The 19,733-nt window shown below is 39.3% G+C and overlaps 1 protein-coding gene across 1 annotated transcript in view; it reads left to right on the top strand.

Moving 5' to 3' along the window:
* Positions 1 to 531: 531 nt before the first annotated feature.
* cdh13 (cadherin 13, H-cadherin (heart)) overlaps positions 532 to 19,733 on the top strand; it is a 334,193-nt gene continuing 314,991 nt past the window's right edge. Inside the window, exon 1 of the mRNA XM_055222714.1 lies at positions 532 to 769. Coding sequence (XP_055078689.1) covers positions 725 to 769 — 45 coding nt within the window. The 5' untranslated portion in view covers positions 532 to 724. The remainder of the gene's footprint in view (positions 770 to 19,733) is intronic.

Consider the following 19,733-nt stretch of genomic DNA (forward strand, 5'->3'; position numbering starts at 1 on the left):
TCTGCTCACATTGTAACAGCATGTAATGCCTAAGACTCTTGTACATATATTAAACAGGGTACATTGGTTCATTAGTGTAACGCACAATATCCATGTGGAGCCTCATTAGTGGAGTTTCCCTCTCTCTGGGCGCCCCTCAGGCGTCGCTGGCTGCAGTTGTGTTCGTTCACTGTTGAAGGCGCACGGGATAGGTAGAGGCTCAAACATCAGTGCTCTGAACATGGTCTGACAGAATACATAAATCACATGAAAATGGAAAGGATTAGAAGCGATGGTATTGCAATCATAAAAGTGCCGTGTATAAAAAAGAGACAGATGATAACGCACGAGGTTCGTAAATCCTTCACACCTGCTATAAATTATGATTTGCATGGCTAAACTTCTTCAATGACCTCATCAATATTATAGACTTTGATAGAGACTCAATAAGCTCTGCTCCTCTCTCTCCTCCTCCGCGCTCTCTCTACCCCTCCTGTCGTTCTCATAAATCCATTGGTCGTGGTCTCGCTTTCACACTATCCGCCGCTTTGCTGATCAGACCACTGCAGTTGTATTTGGGAGAAGTTGGCAGCTGCTGGCAGACCGGCACAAAGGCATTCCTCTCCTCACTCGCTTCGGACACTGGAATTATGTACAGAGCTGTCTCAGTCTTTACTACCCTGTGTTGAACCTTAACAGTCTTGTCAATTCCAAATCGAGAGAGAAATTTCACCAACGCACCGCTATGGAGATTGGAGTCCATATCCTGTTGTTTTTTCTCGCGCACCAGGTAGGACAAGAGTTCCGAGTGTGGGTGTGATTGAGACAGTACATGGCGTTTACGCATTGGAGTGAAGCGCAATACTCTTCTAAACACTTTCCTTGCTTTTTTACTTCGCGACAACGCTGCTTTTCAGGCATCCTCACAGAGTAATAGTATGGAGCCAAGTTTCCCCCGTTTCTCCACATGTAGTGCGTCCTTCATGGCATCGCGTTATGGGGCACTGACTGCTCTCTGAATACATTTGGACAAGTAAGAACGCGCGCAATAGTAACGGGAATATAAAAGCGATTCTATGTGCAAATCACGGCTCCAGTGCCTCTTGTCTTCCCTTCGCATCTATATTCTGCTCAGTCCCCAACTTGAGCGTTTCTCCGGCTCGTTCTGTATGCGTGTGTGTGGGAAGCGGAGCGAAGGAAACACACACACACACAGGCGCTTGGAGAAGGAGGAGGAGGAGGAGAAGAGAGGGATGCGGTGAGGGGGGGATGCTTGGCCGCTCCACCGGCTGCTATAGCTGCTTGTTATTTGTGGGTCTCGCCTCGACTTGCGCTCTCCCCCGGTGTCCCTCAGTGGATGCGGTGGTCTCTCAAGGGATATTTAATAAAGCAGCCTTAATTCCCAACGTGATGGAGCCGTGCGCGCGCTTGATCTGACTTAAATGTACCAAGTGAGCGCGAGGTAACTCAGAACAGCTGTCTGTACCAGCTCTCTCAGTTGAATTTAATGGAAAAGTGATTGCTTTTACGCACGGTGAGCTTGCGTGTCATTTTTTGTGTCTGGCTTAAAAAAACAACAACAAAAAAAACCCAAAACTTTAAGCTCTTACATTACTGAACTTTGAGACATTTTAAAGGGTTGTTGTGAGGTGATTTAACGCTTGGGTGTAAAATGTATCTTACCTTTTTCTCTTGACACACTTTTCAGAGTCTATTTTCACTATTAAAACTTCAAAGCTTAGGCTGGAGGGATGTAAAAACAAAAAAATCTTGTCAGTCTTGTCTTTCGCACTAGTTTTCATAGCACAAAATGAATGTAGTGATTAACGTGGCGTCTTCTTACCTTTGTTACATTCTTGAATCGCCAGAGCCATAATGGAAGACGATGAATGAATGCCGAATAGCTTCCTGTATTGACTTCACGCGATCTGCTATTAGACTGACAGTATTATCAGGCTGAAGTGTGGCTATGTTAACATTTACAAGTTGCAATCCATAATAGCTAATTCATTGGCGAGGCTTAAAGGAGCTTTTAGCACCATGGCTATGACTGCCCCATAAATCCTTTTACCACAAATGAGGATGGTGTTTGTCAGCCACGTCGCAGGTGAACCTATGTAAATTGATACTCTTCACTCCTGATTTAATGTCCCATCTCTATTTGGGAACCGCATGACAAGGTTTGCTACTGGCATATAGTGCAAAGAGCTAATTTTAAAATAACCTAGCAGAGACCTATATCTAAACATGGCCACGACGAGGGAGCCCTGGAGCGTGGCAGGAAAACAGCTCATTTGGAGGAAGTCTGGTGTTGTTGTGCTGCTCTTTTCTCCTTTTCTTTCACTCTCACTGTCTGGGTCTGGCTGGGTACGTGTCTGTGTATGTTACAAGGGCCAACTGGCATCTATAGTCTGACCTGCAGGCTCATCCTCTAAAGAGTCACTATGTAACATTTCTGATGGAGAGTTTGCCAGCTTCTTGTCTCCATTAAACTCTCTATGGCGGTGACACCAACAGGTCAAGATGTGTGGTGTGAATTACATCATTGATACATTCAATGCCATACTGTGGAACATTTCAGGCAATGCACATCGATCACATGTCCATGGGAACAAGATGATGGCCCTCCACCAGAAATGTTACAATGCTTAACTGAAAAAAATCAGTTCATTTTCACACCTGAGAAAGGTGTATGAGTACCACACTGTGTCCCCATAATAGGTGCTGAACTGATTCTGCCCCCTTTGATTTTCTATAGTTTTAAGTCTTTTATGTGCCAGATTCTCTGTCAGACGTGATCCTCCCCTTTTATAGTGACATTATACTACTTGAATCAGTAGGAAGGGAAGGGCGGCACCCAACCTGTGGCACTTTTTTGGTTAACAGTTTGTCTGATACAAACCTGTAGGGCAATCTTGTGTGTGCCTTGTGATAATACAGTCTTTGTATTGTTGAGTTCACACCATCACCTTGGCTTTTCATTGTCACTTATACAATATGCAGCTCCTCTCTGCCACCTGTAATATCCTGAGTTTGAACACCAATCAAATTCAGATCTGCTCATATGTGCCAGCTTTCTCTCCAGAAGAACATTGTGTATGGTTCATCAATTTCTGTTTTGGATAATGCTCATCATTATCTGTGCTGGACATGGTGGTCTAGGGAAAGGGTAAAAATCCATGAGTTGCCTGTTCCACCTTCAGAGAGGTGTAGCATCTGTGTAGAGCATCTGCATATTTCACTGTGAAATCAGTGAGGTAGAATGAGTTCATTTTTGTGTCTTCTAATAACTCTATTGGTACTCTACTGGTAATGGGTAGCAAGAATCAGTAATTCATTTTTAAAGATCTAATCACATGCATGTAGACGCCTTTGATCCACCTTAAACCAGCTGTCTCCTGAAAACCTGCAATCTCACTGTGTTACTCTGTGGCCCGCTTGGAATCGAATGAGATTCCCTTATTTATAGATGCTCATGTAGGGAGCCAAGTTCCGCTCACCATAAAGTCCCGTACACACCTAGCCCTGCCTCGTCACACACACACTGCAAAGGTGCTATAAATCCCTGTTTTCCAAATGAAACGCTAAGCAGTCTCTCCGAGTGGAGCCATGATTCAGAATGAGCACTGCACAGCTGGGTGCTGCAGGTGCAACGTATTTTAACCTCTTTTTCCATCATCCACTCGGATTCTCTTCCCTATGTCATCCCTTGTTGTCACGCTTGTATTTGTTCTGAACGCCTGAGTGTTTATGAAATTACTGTCTTTTTAAGTGACATACCAGCCTTAATCCCATTGATTTTCTTCATAGCGTATCATATAATGTATATGCATTCACTATGCCCTTGCCGACGGAATGACACTGGCAAGTAATGGCTTCCATCAAGGCCATAGTTGTGTGTTCAGTATTGGTATGACATTGTACTTGAAGCATCTCATTAGAAAGGACAACTGCAGCATTATGCATTGTCCAAGTCAAGACTTTTTGTGCTTGTGTCTGCTATAAAGTTATAATCTATGACTCCCGAGGATCATTCATAATTTAAATTGCAATATTCATCTAAAAAGTCTGCCGTATTTTTTTTTTTTTTATTTGTACCAAAATCACTAGGCAATGCTGCTGCTGAAGAACGAAGTCCAGAGCAGTGGGCGTATGCAGGTGGTGGTGAAAACAGGGATTGATTGGCAATATGGCTGATTGGGAAAATAAGCGATTAAAGATTGCTCAAACATGCACAAAACGCTCAAAACAAATTCAAGAGGGTCAATGAGAAGGCCAAACAACGAGAACTTGGTTAAAAACTCTGAAAAGTCGATTTTGCATAATAAGCCTACTTTAAAGTAAATACACATCTCAGTACACAAATGAAATATTCAACACATCGTCAGTTTTAATTAGATTAAAAAAATGAATCAACCATTGCGTGATACTCAAAATCCCAGCTATTTGTTTTGGTTTCTATTTAGTTTATAACTTTCCTCATTGGTATTTGGAATAACTTAGGTTTATTGCGTGCAACTATCTTCATTTATAATGGTTCGGGACTCAAGGACTCATTGTAGCATGAAAATCATACATTAAATTGCAGTTGTACATGTTTAGATGTGTGTACTGAATCTACTAATCCATCACTTCAAACTATATTTTGAAGACGATTCCTCAAAAAGGTGGTACTAAATCTCATCCCATCACAAATAGGTGACACCCATGTTATTATTGCACATTATTGCTGAACCAAGCTCCATAAAAGGGCAGAAAAGTGGTGCTACAGAGGACAGAGTTGCTATGGCGTCCTGTTGTTGATAGACCAGAGTGACCTTGCAGTGACACATACAGACACACACACTTTCACATTTTATCCTTTCATCCTTCTCTCTCCACTGCACTGTGTTCGCTCTCACCTTTACCTCAGCACCAGATTGATGTGGCAAATTTAAACAGAAGAGGACACAGCCTGTAGTGGCATGTCAGAGCCATAAATTATTCAAGTCCACAGCAACAGGTGTGGTATAAAGTTGCAGATATTACTCCCAAACATACAGATCTATTTTATAAACACAGTAAACCCAAGGCTAGTGGACCATTTTGTCCCATTAGAGAGAAATACAGCAGTACTTTACATTTCATTTGAATGTGTTGTTGAGGCAGATGATGTGACTGAGACTTCTGTGATTTTCCGTTTGGGACAAGGAAGGGACAATGTCTTATGCTCATACCCAGAAATGTCAATCCAATAATGCCAGCATTAAAAAGTCATGCAGGAAGGACTTTTACGTATAAAAACGTTCCCAGTAAGTTAATAATATAAGACTATTGCTGCTATTATACTCCCAATGTGGACTCTAACACTTTTATACCACCATGTCGATGACTATTTCCACTGTTTTCACAAATCACAAGTTATTTCTTCTACTTCATCTGGGAGAAATTCCTCCACTTTAAGACAATCTCTCTGCTGCTCTGTATAAATGCAGTGATGGACACATGTCATGTTGATTTTTGTATGAAATGAATCATCAGGGGTGGACCCCCCGTTAACCCCGTGTTTCTCAGGAGCAGCTCCCCAGTGTGAAGAGTCTCTTTTAGACCTGTCACTCTGCACATGTACGGCTTTCACGAATGCAGAGCAGTTTAGGAGAAATGGCCTTTGACAAGCTTCAGACTAATGATGACGTTAATGAGTAATGCCAGACACGATGGCAGACTGATTCTGCTTTTTTTCTTCTTTTTTTAAAAGTTTCCATCCTCTTTCTATAGTCTCGCCATTGTCCAGCAAAATGGATGGTTGCAGTTTCTAGATATTTCATTTTTTTCTCACCATCTTTCAATCGCAACTGACTTGAAGGGTCTCTGACTGGTTCGATCAGTGGGCTCATGTGGGGTTTTTGAGGTCTCTCTCTTTCTGTACTGCTTCCCATGGAGTAAAAAGCCTACTGCTGCAGCCTGCGGTGGTAAAGTGCACTTTAGACTATTTTTTAGGCTTGGGCTATTGACTGAAATTCTGAAAGCTTCCTGTAAATAATAACACATGCATACACACCTGACGTAATAGAAACTAGAAAGGCAACACCAAAAGTAGAGGACTACACACTGTTCCGGTGAACCCTTTACTTTAAATGGAAGGCTGAAACAAGAGACTTTTTTTATTTATCCCTGTGTTCCCCTGTGACTGTGGCTGAGCAGTAGTAATGGGCTCGAAGGTCAAACGCTATCTTAACTCCTCAGTGGGAGGCTGTGACCTTTGAAGGCAGCCACCGTTTCCACACTAACTTCTATCCCTTGATGTAGCCACTAGTCTCGTGGGGAGGGTGGATAACAAATAGAGATACTCAGAGTAGTAATTAAAGTAAATATGTCCCCTTAGCGCTCCATTAGAATCTGCCCGCATTTGATATAAGTGGCCTAATTATGCAAAACACCATTGGATAATCGTAAAAAGAGTGCAGAGTGAAAAAAGCATCCTATGAGAGTGGATTAATGGCTCATTTATACGGACGACTTTTGAGGGAGTGAAAAAGGCACACAAAAGTCCTTACAAACCCATGTGTGAAGGACAGTCCCATCTCTGTGGCTTGTCAATTTTGTGGTCAGACAAGTGCAAGAATAAGCACAAAGATAAAATTGGTGACGGGCAGACAGGGAGTCCAAGCCGATACCTATTTTGAGATAAGAAGAGCCGTAAAATAGGCAATCCCCCAATGACAACTATATACAAGGTAAGATTGTTTACTGAGTGAGATCCCTGGTTCTCACCCCTTTCTGTGGGTCTAGTCTGCTTATGCATGCCGCCACCACCAGTAACACTATAAATATATTCATGAGGATTCCGCCCCTCTGTTTGTCTGTACACACTCAATTTGCAGATTTACTATTGTAGGACTGTATGTTTAGTTTGTGGTCACGCAGGCTAAACAGCTTTCTCTAATCAATTGGACTGATAAGGCGCACGAAACAATGCATAATTCATATTTACATGGTATGATACCCGCATTTCAATTGGAGAACGTTTCAACTAGGGCTGAACGATTTGGGAAAAACATCTTATTGTGATTTATGTTTTAATAATAAGGTTTTATCAAAGTTCATATTTTAAACGCGTCCAGGGGAAGTGACAAAAAGACTGGAAAACGAATACAAGAATCACATTTTAGAACATGTTTGTACGGATCAAAACTACAGGGTTAGCGGTTTTTATGCAGGCTATTTAGTTGTTGCATGATGGATGATGGCATTTCAAAAATTGCAGCCACTGTGGTGAAATATCCAAAAGCACAAATGCACAAATGTTGGACTTGACAGTTTTGATCAGGGACTAGACCAAAGAACTCACTGAACGCAACAAAAATATGCATTTCAACAACATTAAATAAATAATTCCATCTGTTATTGGCTTAATCGGGATCCAGAATACACACTTGTCCAATGCTTTACGTAGATGTAATGAGGGAAACATGTGGCCTGTCCATATCGAAACAAATATGGCTGCTTATGAGGGGGAAAAATATCACAAGGGACTGAAAAACATCAAGGATTTCTATAGTATGAATGAGCGAAGCACCAAACTCTGAGGTGAGACGGGTGAGGTGGCTCGAGAGGCTGTATAAAAAAATACGCAGAGATATCATTTTGGATTTGCCAGGCTACTGACCTATAGAATGTTGCAGTGTCATCAGAAACACAGCAATTATTGGGCCTATCCAAATTCGGGTTTCACATCTGCCATCGTCTTGCATGATTAATATGGCAAGTTTGTCGACCCAATCCCGAACATTATTTTGGATATTTCTTTCAAAAATCTCCCGTAGAGTTATGTAGGCTTTTGCTCACCATCTTACATTACGAAATCTTCAAATTCTAAACCGTGAATGCAGCCTATTGTTCCGTTTTCTGCTTTTGCCAGTTGATTTTCTGCTCTGACAAAAAAGTCTAGTAAAGTGATGCTATCTGCTTAATGTAGACACTTACGCATTCATTATTATTTCAGTACTTTACCTCAGAATATTAGGATTGCCATGTAAAATATCTAATGGCGTCTGCAAATCTTAGGGTGTTTGTTCAGGGCTGTACAAATTCCCTTAGGAAAACACACTGCAAGTTCCTAACAAAAACGCCTGAGGATTTTTATTTTTCTAATCCCTTGTATGTGTTCCGTTCCTGCCATAGGTTGCTCCATACCTCGCCTGTTATTGCCGGCTGTGCTGTTAATTGTTGCTGAAGGGCTAACGCTGCCTGATAGAGATTTCTGCCAGCTACATTTGATCTATTTTTATGAGTGTATTGGTTGAGGTGAGTCGTTCCCTAGTGGCAAACCTCAGATAAATGGGTCCTACAAAATCAGCGGGTCCCTAGATGCTCGGTAGCTAAATTGGTAGGTGAGGAGATATACTGAACCAGATATAAATCAAAGATAGACTGACTTCCCGTTATATGTTTGTTCTGGGGGAAAGGCGAGAACTGAAGTCTATACATACGACATAGTTTGGACCAAAAAATGTGACTACTTTTGCCTGGTCCATTTGCAGACTTGCAGGATTACAGTGAAAATCATACGGAAATTGCTCTTACGATGCCATTTTCTTGCACATCCAGGCACTGAAAGGGTGATTGTAGCAATGTGGTTGTGAGGTAGAATCCAATTAGAGTTCAGCCCTGCTTTACCATGCTTATTATTCTCCCTTTCTTTTCCTGTGAGATGTGTTTTGAAAAATTACATTTAATAAGCCTCTATTGTGCCCCCTTTTCTGTTTGTTGTAAGTAGGTTAGGTTGCTTTTTGGAATCGTTTTAGGTCTGCCAATGGGAACAAGAACTAAGATACTTTTTATTTTCACGATTAAGTATAAGTTTTGATGTTGTTCAGAGGTGTATAGCAGAAATAATTGATACCTGAATGTGAAATTTCTCTACAATCTTTAAGTTAATTGTATTCACTAGGGTTGTCACGATAACGCATGTTGAAGTGTGATATTTTGCTGAAGGAAATATAGACAATAAACGATAATATTCAAACCAAACCATAAAGCAGAATTATCCCCCCCAAAAAACAGTTCTAAATGTAATGAATTAACTAACGAGCAGAACGCAACACTTAAGTAATTAGTTTGGCTCAGTAATGAGTCTTAGAAGTTCAGAATTCAAACTTCTACAGCTTAAATCTAATCGTATTGTAAAAGAAACAACCAAAAAATTCAAATAAAAAGTCCTTATGATAAATATTGACTCCTTAAAATGATTGTTCCATCGATCAGGTATTGGTATTGGTTTTCAATCTACCTACCTGGATGGATGGATAAATAAATAAAATAAAAGTAAATTAAATTAAATAAATTATAAAAACAGTATGTATGTATGTATGTGTGTATGTGTGTATGTGTGTATGGGGGTGGGGGTGGGGGTGTGTGGGTGTGTGTGTGTATGTGCCTCAACACAAGTATCCTGTATAAAATAGATAAATACACTTAGGCATTTTATGTTAATTAAAAATGTAAAGAACAGTGACGATAACAGGCTGAGAATTAATTACACGTACGCTATATATTAGCTGCGGTATCGCCAAATCTTTGTTTTTGTACACACGTATATTGTATTCCCAGAGGCGCAGTAAGAATATGTGTGAACTGCATTCATAATACACTTACTCTTCCTCTAAATACGAAACATTGGTAATAAACAGACTTCTTTAAACTCCTTTTTTTAGTCTTTGAATGAGCTGTTGTCTTTAGGGTCAATTCAAACGAGTGGATCTAGAGAGAACGTACCTGAATGCATCTCAGAGCTTGTTTATGCAACACCGACTGAAGTGGCGGTGTCCATGATTGGTATGTATGCTCGACACTTGTTTGCAAATGTTCCAGTCCATATTCAATTGGCTGTAGTGGCTAATGGAATTGACAATAAGTTAGCAGCGTGGCAATACGTGACACTGCGTGATTATGAATACTGTTAGGACTGCGATTCATGCACATAGGCGTTTCTTACTACGACAGACGAGTTCAACGTACATTTAGAATAGTGTTGTCATGAAATTCAAATTCTGTTTCAATACAATATGTTCAAATGGCCAATGGTCATATTTTTATATAGCGGTTTTCCATCTTCAAGGCACTCAAAGCGGTTTACATCAAGGAACCATTCACCCATTCACAGACATTAACATACACCAATGTACGCAGGCGACAGGGGCAAGGTGGGTTAAGTGTCTTGCCCAAGAACATAGTGACGATATTCATCTGTGGGAGCTGGAATCTCACCACCAACCTGTGGGTCAATGGATCTGATTGTTGTAGCGATGATGTTTATGTCACTTATGTTATACAGTGAACTACAATATCACCCAATATCAAGGAAAAAGCTTGATACTTGAGACCAGTTTTGATACCACAATGATGATAAAAAAATTAAATAAATAATAATAATAATAATAATTAAATAAATACATATAATAATAATAATAATAATAATAATAATAATAATAATAATAATAATAATAATAATGACTTGCTTTTTTAGACAATTGAACCATGTCATTTTCTTTTTTTAATTTATTTTTTTCTAGAGTTTTATTTTAGAAACATAAAAAAGACACAAACGTAACAACATTGAAACAGTTAGAAAAATAAATAAATAAATAAATAAATAAAATTTAAAAAAGAGGGTGTACAGTCTCACATAATTAACATTCACAGGATCAGATGAATTCTGGTTTTCTAAGCAGAATATAAGATTTCCATTTCTCCCATATCTTATGAAATTTGTCCTTTTGGAGTCTGTTGTATATTGTAATCCTTTCCATGACAAAGATTGGGTATACCAGGTTGTTCGAGTCATCCAGGGTGGGGAGATCCGCATTTAACCATTTTATAGTTATTGACTTCCGTGCCGCTAAACTCAACATACCAAACAAAAGTCCCATCTCAGTGCTTGTGTCCACAGGATATAAAAGTCCAAACAATTTGTCCCAATTTAATGACATTTGTAAATTAAATATTACTCTTAACTCTGATCGAAGAGTATTCCAAATATTCTGTATCACTGGAGATGCCCAAAACAAATGAAAATGATTTATTCCTCTAACAACCGGATGAACCCAAATAATGTGAGCTTTGTGCAGGTGTTATAAAGTATCTACTGAGGCGCTTCCATCCAAAACATCTCCATGAATTTGAAGTGAAGATCTTCCATCGGAAAGAACCGTGTAATTTTCAATACAAATTTGTAGCTTTTTACTATCATCATGTGGCATTATACTACTTAGGACGTTGCGCAAAACCATTTTAAAACAAGTCAGGAAAGGTCTGATTTCATCGTTTTTGATCATATTTTTCCTGCGTGTGTCGATACTCGTCCAGCTGCTCTACTTTCATAACTTTTTCGTATCGATTAGTATCTCGGTATTGATTTTTCATTTATTTTTTTGACAACCCGACTCCCTTTCATGTTTGTTCCCAAGGTTAGACCGTATAAACACTTTCCTGGCTAGTCGGCGCCCCCTATTTTGTGTTTGTGTCTTCTGGCAAATGCAGAAAACATCTCCTCTTAAATATTCTTGTACCATTCAGAACAAAATGCATACCTCAGATAGATAAGTTTACATCTTTGCTTGTGGATTCTGAAAAAAAAAAAAAATCAGTTTCTGTCTCTTAACCCGCTGTGTTATTTTTTCATTTACTTTATACTCGAAAACCACCATTTTGTACACAATATAAACACGTCTACGTCTGCGTGACTATAAAAGAGGCTCGTCGGTGACCTTGTTGTGAACATCATGGGGTATTATGAGAGTTTTATATTGCAAGGTAATCACACATGAATTACGGCAGCCTTGACTTTAAGATTGTTTTAATGTTCTTATCGAAAGGGATTTTTCTCAGGTGAGCCACTATAGTCTCCGAGCATCTGCCGGAAAGGTTTAAAGGCATCCAACCTGCTTTTATTCTCCTCCTAAACATGACTCTTGGGTGTTCTTTCTTCACTGTGTATTTAACTTTGAAGAAATCTAATCCCACTGCACTGTTAAATGGAGTTGATAGTTTAGAAGGTCTTTGTGACTTCTACTAACTTAAATGTCCAGCTACACAACCTTCCCTTCAGTATTTGTGTTTATAAAGCTGAGGTGGGTGAAGTACACAGTTTTGTTGAGTAAAAGTACAGATACAGAGCTAAAAAGTTGCTCAAGTAAGAGCAAAAGTGCAGTCAATCCATCCATCCATTTTCTTCCGCTTATCCAGGGCAGGGTTGCAGGGGCCGCAGTCTAAACCGGGATTTTTAGTCTTCTATCACCCCAGACACTTCCTCCAGATCCTCCCGTAGTAAAGTAGAGGTATCACGTGAAAAAAATTGCTGAAGTAAAAGTATGTAAGTACCTGTTTGAGTACTTTTTACTCTTAAAATACATTTTTAAAGTGTTAATTTGTGTTAAATGTAGTGATACTGATTAAAAATGATACATATTTTGGTCAACAGTCACAATACAAATCAATTTCTTAATTTTTCTTGTGTATTTTGTGTATTTATTTTTGTTTGCTCAAAGATAAAGCTTGAACTCGAAAACTTTAGCCAGGATGTTACCACGAACATGATAAAAACAACCACTCAAATCATAAGAGAAGTACTTTTTACTTTTCAGTCCAGTTAAAAATGTAGTAGAGTAGAAAGTACAGATACCTGCTCTCGAATGTAGTGAAGTAAAAGTAAAACGTATCCACTGTAAAATGTACTTAAGTAGAATTTTTAGATAGATGCACTTTACTTTACTACTTGTACTGTACTTTTACCTTCTACCACTGGGGCTGAGAATAACTGAACAAAGTGTTACACATATCAAACCTTTAAATTCACAGATAGTGCTATTTAATGTTGAAAATATGAATACAAATGCGTTTTAACTGAGGTAAATATACAGTCCGTTGTACCTTAACCTTACGATCTGCTTGGGCCTTTTTAACTCAGAGGTAGCGCGAGTCCTCTGTCAATAAACGCATGATGAAATAGATCAATGTGAGAAAAAATATATAGATTTTTCTTCATATCCAGCTCTCATTGACATGGTGTAGTCTTAGTACCATATTTTCTATTAACCTGGGCTGCTAAGATAAAAAGTTACAGGGCATTTCTTTATCTAACGAATGCAAATAAAGATAACAAGATATAAACTGACAACAAAATGCAGTCTTGAGCTCTGTCCCGTACCCACTAAACTGCTTTCCCCTTGTACAAGTGATCTGATCAACTCTCCATTGTCTGCCCTGTTATCCTCCACCTGCTGCCTAGATGGAGACAAAGTGCCAGACTGTTTTGTAGCGCTGTCAGTGATAATTGCGTTCACTTAATTTGGAGCTGTGTTTGTGTCTCTATATAGCTTTGTTTTAACGTCCATCTCTGGCAACCCTTTTCTCCAAATGTGTTTTCCAAAGGTGTTTTGTGGCACTTGAGTGAGCCGGACCTTTGTACCTTGCTGTCAGGTGGGAGCATATACTGATGCCTATACAAGTCAAGTTGCTACGAGGCAATTACACTTATTCCGTTGGATGTCAGCATTCACAAACCGAGCACAGTTTTCCCGCTGCTAACTGAGCTGGCAATTCACCGGGGTCTGTTTGCCACTGCCCGCTGTTCAAGGGTTTGTGTCAGATGAATGCACACTAACCCAAGACCTGAGCTACTTAAATGAATAATGAGGTTAGATTGGATGCTGCTGATTAATGCCCTTGCTCACGAGCGAATTAGATCAACCCTACATCCCAAATGTATTTACAATGATGAATTTCAAACTAGGATCTGAGTAAATTATGGACTTTAAAGGAAGAGGTTTTTAAATGCGCAAAATGTTTTGTCACAAGTTGCTGGAGCTATAATGTTTTTAAATTGCTTTGTCTAATTTAATAACCAATCCATTAAGCTTATCTTCTTTTCTTTGAACACAGCTCCATTTCAGAGTAAAGTGCCATCTGTTTCCTCTCACCTGCAGGAGGCATGTCTCACCAATATAGTGTTTGCTCTACTCCGCTGTACAGTTTCAAAGCACAATCCAATCTTGATTCCCTGACTTTATCTCTAAAGCATCTCTCTTTCCCTGTGATGTGTTCACTCCTAATCCTAGTCACCCTCTTCACCTTCAGCGCTGCCTCCCACCTGTTTCTCAGTGCCAAACATATGTCAAAGATGATCTCACCATTGTCCTGTAGACTTTAAATGGCCACATTTTTATGAAGCGCTTTTCCACCTTCAAGGCACTTCAAGTGTTTTACATCAAGAAGGTATATGCAGTGTATATGCAGACACTGGGCTTGTGGTGGGTTAAGTGTCTTGCCCAAGGACACAGTGACAACATTCATCTGTGGGACTTAGAATTGCACTGCCATCAGAGGGTCAATGAATGCCACTCTACCGACTGAGCTACTGTCACTCCCAAAATTTATGAGATTACAATTAGTTACTCAATAAATATACAATATAAATATGTATATATATAAGGATATAAATATAAACACAAAATGCATGTTTTTTAGACTAGGAATGGTAGTTAGAAGATAAGCTCTTTGTGTACATTTTTCTCTGAAATACCATGAAATTCAGACTGTTGAGATTGTATTGAATAATATGAAAAGATTCATGAAGCTGCTTCATCTGTTGTTGGAGTGTTGGATTGTAGCACACAAAGACCCTACTTGAGAGAAGTGCTATAACCATTAAAAGACATACAGGTATACAAATAGTGTGTGAGGACAATGAATCATTGTTGGGTTTTGAAAGACACTTGTGAAGCATTTTAAAGTTCAAACACAAATATCTCTGATCAAATTGTGTTGTGTTCTTTAAATAATCCTCTTCTCTGACAGACCTCAGAGATCCCTGTGATTACTGTTGGGGCTTTAAATATCATTTTGTTCAAGTGTGAAACGATCTTTTTGTAACTTGGCAAAGACTTTTATCTAGTGATCACTTACTATTTCCCTCCATGCGGCTTTGGGCATGAATTTGCCCTGCAAATCTGAAGTAATTAAAACATAGAGTTTAGGGCTACAGTGCTCATATCCCATTAGGGTAAGTGCTTGAGTAGTCGTTTGCTAGCACTTATAAGGGCTGCTGGTACGTTGGTGTACTGGGTTCCTCCTGGGAGGCTGAGGCAGCAGTAATGAAGGTAAAGATGAGGTTGTGGCTTTGGGAAGGCCTTGTAAGGTCTCCTAATTTCCATGGAGATGCAGTATCCACCCCCTCATGTAAGTATGCCGTGACTAGCTCAGACAACTGTATAGCTGCTGTCATTAGCTAAATGTTGCAGATGTAAAGTTTTCACTAATATTGAAATGACTTTACTTTGCTTTAATTGCTTTAGCATTAAGAAATACCTGTGGTATAACAGGAGTTATGAAGCCACACTCCAATACATTCTGCTACCTTCTGCATAATGATGACCACTGATGTAAACTGATGTCTGACATTTCATGACATTGGAACATTTAAAGTCGTCATACAATGTTCTTTGCACACATTTGTAGAAAATTCATGACTCCAGAAACATCACTCATCAGGAACCTTAATATTCCAGTTATGTCCACATCCTAATGTAATGTATCTTCTGTCATGAGGCAAACTTTCCTCTAGAGAGTACAGCACTGGCTTCTACCTGATCTGCGCCTCCTTTATCATCTATAGGCGGTTCCTATAGGCTTCCTGCCACATAGATCCTCGGTGGACAGAGCTGGCTGGATTTGATTTTCATTAGGATTGCATGTCTTCACTGTCACATCTTCCTGCCTACCTTGCACGCTTTACTGGAGACAATTTTACGCTGCACTGGACCCAGTAGTGACAGCTTGGTTTTTTTACCGGGCGGCAAAAGTCACATAAGGTGGCCACTTATCCCGGCTCTCACCATTCCCGGGGTCGACCCGCTACAAACTGGGACTTTTGACACCTTTTCCTCATAGCTTTGACCTGGAGACATGCTCTGGGTGGTGAAGGAATATAAGAAGTATAGAACAATACAGAGGCAGGAGTCTGATGTTCTGCGGCGACCTGGGATGTGTACATCTGAACACTGAAGAGACGGCTGACAGCACATGCAGACAGTACAAGATCCTCTTACAACACAGTGAGAGCCAGCCAGAGATCGATTCAGATAATTATTTGTAATAGAGCCAGAAGAGGAAGAGAGGGAGAGAGTGTGTCCTTTTCAGGTTCTCTAATGCGGTGAAGAGTACTTAGCTGGAAATTCTACATTTTTTTTCTTGATGTAATGTGATAAAGCACACATTTAGGACTCCAAACTCCAATATGATGAACACGATTTGGGTGTACCAAAACCAGGCGCTGACTTATTAACAATAAGGGCTAAATAAATGACTTGGTTAGTTCTTTTACTCTATTTTCTTTAAGAAGTGTGTAGTATAAACAAAACATTTAAAGCACATTACATTAAGCATTACATTGCATTTTCTTTAAGTTAAAACAAAATGACTTAGTAGCCTGTACATTTAAATTAATAAGCTATCAAATAAATAGCTACTTCAGAAACTAGTCAGAATGCTTTTAAAGAACCCTATAGTACATGCAGAGTGAGACCTCGTACTTTCAATGTCAATAGTTGATCTTTGACGTCTCTTGCAGTCTAGTTTTATTTTCTTTTTCACTTCGCGCATCAGCTGCCTTGTTTGAGTAACTAAACACCCTGTGGAGGATGTGCAGGTTTAATGCTGTTCTTTAAAGGTAAACGCAGTGTCTCATTCACAAACAGATGATAAAAGCCAAACTCATGAGCTCTGTGGTGCGTTTAGCCGTGTGCAACAGAGCGTGACCTGAGTGTATCGGCCTCAGCATCTCAGACTGAGTAACGGTCTGGTCAGAGGCGAGGGAACGCAGGAGAGTGAGTGAATTAATGCGTTTTCGTTTAGTTGTCAGTTAAAGTAATCATTTAAGTGTGTTCTATAAGCTTTAATTGACGTTTCTAATGAGGAGAAAGGACAACTGAGAAGGATGTGATGAGGATCTGTCTGGTGTAATGGTGCGACAAGGAATTTTAAGTCACACCAGGCAAAATTTTAGGTGCATGTGAGCCCAAGTTGGAGAAAACCTAGGTATAGCAGCAGTGAATGTTGGAATTTGATCCCCAATCTCTCTTTATATGCCGTGTCTTTTCGCATGGGACTTCACTTGTGTTATCTGTTACCATGTACATACCCAAAAGTCACTGACAGTTGAAAAAAATTTGTAACTCTTTTGTTTCTAAATATTTTCCTTTTATTTTTTCAGAGCATTTAGAACGACCCTTCCGACATTAATCTGAGCAAATACAGCACCGAGGAACGAACCCTCATTGTACAGTAGTACTTTGAGTCACATGGGTCAAATTCAGAAACCCAGCTGTGTTTTACCATCGACATTTTAATACCAGAGATGCCCCAAGTGTAAATGCCATTCAAGGAATAAGTTGTGTTCAAAGACAGGGGGCAGTATGTGATGTCCTGACACTTGACTAGTCCCAATTTCTTCCTGTGGGGCGATCTTAAAGAAAAGGTGTTTGTGAATAAACCTCAGACAATAAACGACTTAAAACGTAATATCGAGGATCAAATAAGAGCCATAAGCCCGGAAATGCTTTTAAATGTTATACAAAGTGTGTTGGATCGGGCTGTTCAGTGCCAAACCCAAAATGGTGGACACTTAAAGACATTATTTTAACTTCTCCTAGTTTAAGCAGAGATAAGTTTAAGTGCAAGTGAACAATTATGACCGTATATATTGCCAAAAATCTCAGAATGTTCAGTTTACTTACTGAAATTTGGTGAGAGTAACTTAAGAATTATAGGAGCTATTGAAGATTTTAAAGTGTTAGTGACTTTTGTATTTTTTGCAATGGAGAGATTGAATTCTGATCATGTATTTTAACAAACTACTTGAAAAATAGCTGACCAGCACTGTGTTGGATGTTGAGTCATCAATGTGCAATATAAAAACACACAGAAACACCAATATTAGCTCATACATCAGCTGTTGGTTCTGCAAAGGTGGCGAATTTTTGTGAGAATCTAGAACAAGAACATGCACATTCATTACAACTGCACACAGATATACCAACCGCTGACATGAACAGTGAAATTAACATAGTTCTGTTCCATGATTTATGACAGTCTGTCTGGGCCTGTTCTGGCTGTGTTTCTGTGTCTCATGTCCAACACACACACACACACACACACACCTGTAACATCCCCATTTCTATAGCCACCAAAAACACGCACAACTTGAAACTTTCCAAGTAAAATCCTGCTATTGTTTGGTAGAAGTTAATTACACTTAGAAATAATGGATGTCTGACTCACTTTGCTATCTTCCTATTAAACCTTACTGCAGATGAGGACGTATAAAAAGCATAAAAGATTGAATTTAACACTTTAGTAATTGCTTTTAGCTTGAGAACTAAAAGCCAAGACATTAGTGAAGCATCAATTAAAATATTCTTGGCAGCAGCAAATCGCTAATGAATATCTGAATTTACACATTTTATCTAAACAAATTTCCACATAAGGGATCATAATTTGCAAATCTAAAATGAGTAAACAATCGAAAACATCTTGATTTTCGGACTGTTTCTTGCCAATTGCAGTTGAATGCCTCCCGTATTTGCAGTTTGGCAGATTCTGATAGCAGCCCCGCCCGCCTATCTGTTCTGTTCTGTTCTGCGTTTATGCATGTTAGAGATCTCGTTCACTTGGACCAGAGATCAGATTTTTATTTTTCATTAACCATCTTGTATAAAGGGCTACTCCCTAGTTTAGATGTGTTGTTTGAAAGTAAAATTCGAGGCAATCTCCTTGACAAATTGAGCAACTACAACTAGGTCAGATGGAGGACTTGATACCAACACTTGCACTATTGTGAGCTGCACCTGTCTGAGAGCCTGTTTAAATATACGCCACTGCCTTTGAGGGCCTGTTTGACTTTTCATCTAAACATTTCCTTTTCCACAACCATTATACAATCATCCTTGAACACAGAGCTGGTGTTGTGAAAGCCATCTTGCTGTTCATAATAAAGGTGCTACATTTACCACAAACAGTCATTTATCTAAAACATACACAAAGGAAAGCACTCCTGAACGAGCTAATGCAGATGTCAAGTGCTTGATTTCTCCACAGGTGTCTTTTGATAGCCCTCATTTTCAAAGCCACACATATATCTGTCATGACAGTAAAGAGCATTTTTGGGTGGGTGGAATGTGCTTCTTCACAAGAGCTGGAATGGTTCCTAACTTAGTTGGCAAAGAAATGATAATGACTGTGTGGGAGAACAAATATTCAAATAATATGGGCAAAGTGAGAAAGTTATATTAGCTGAGTGTAAGCTTGGCAAATGTTAGGCACTGTTATCACTATTTTGGTTCGCAAGGGGATCCAGGAGCAATTAAAAGCTTAAATTGATTTTTAAATTGCTAATGGAAGTGGTGGACTGAAATACAGCTCTTCATTTTATTTTTTCCTGCTCTGTGTGTCTGTTTTAAGTGCACAATTTAACATTTATGGTCGAGTATCTATAATCTGCTTTCCCTGGACATGTTATTGCTTTTACCTGTAATGTTCCACAGTATGGACCATTTTCTGTATCTTCAGAAACAAGTATGTGACGACACCAGGTTTAGTTACAGATCAGGAGCCTCATTTATAAAGCCTCTGTACAAAGTAAGGTCAGAATTGTGCATCTGCGTCAAAGGTGGTATTTATAAAAAAAAAACATTGTGCACCTCCACACAAAGTCTAGAGCT

This window comes from Periophthalmus magnuspinnatus, chromosome 6 (assembly GCF_009829125.3).
Source record: "Periophthalmus magnuspinnatus isolate fPerMag1 chromosome 6, fPerMag1.2.pri, whole genome shotgun sequence".
NCBI lineage: Eukaryota > Metazoa > Chordata > Actinopteri > Gobiiformes > Gobiidae > Periophthalmus > Periophthalmus magnuspinnatus.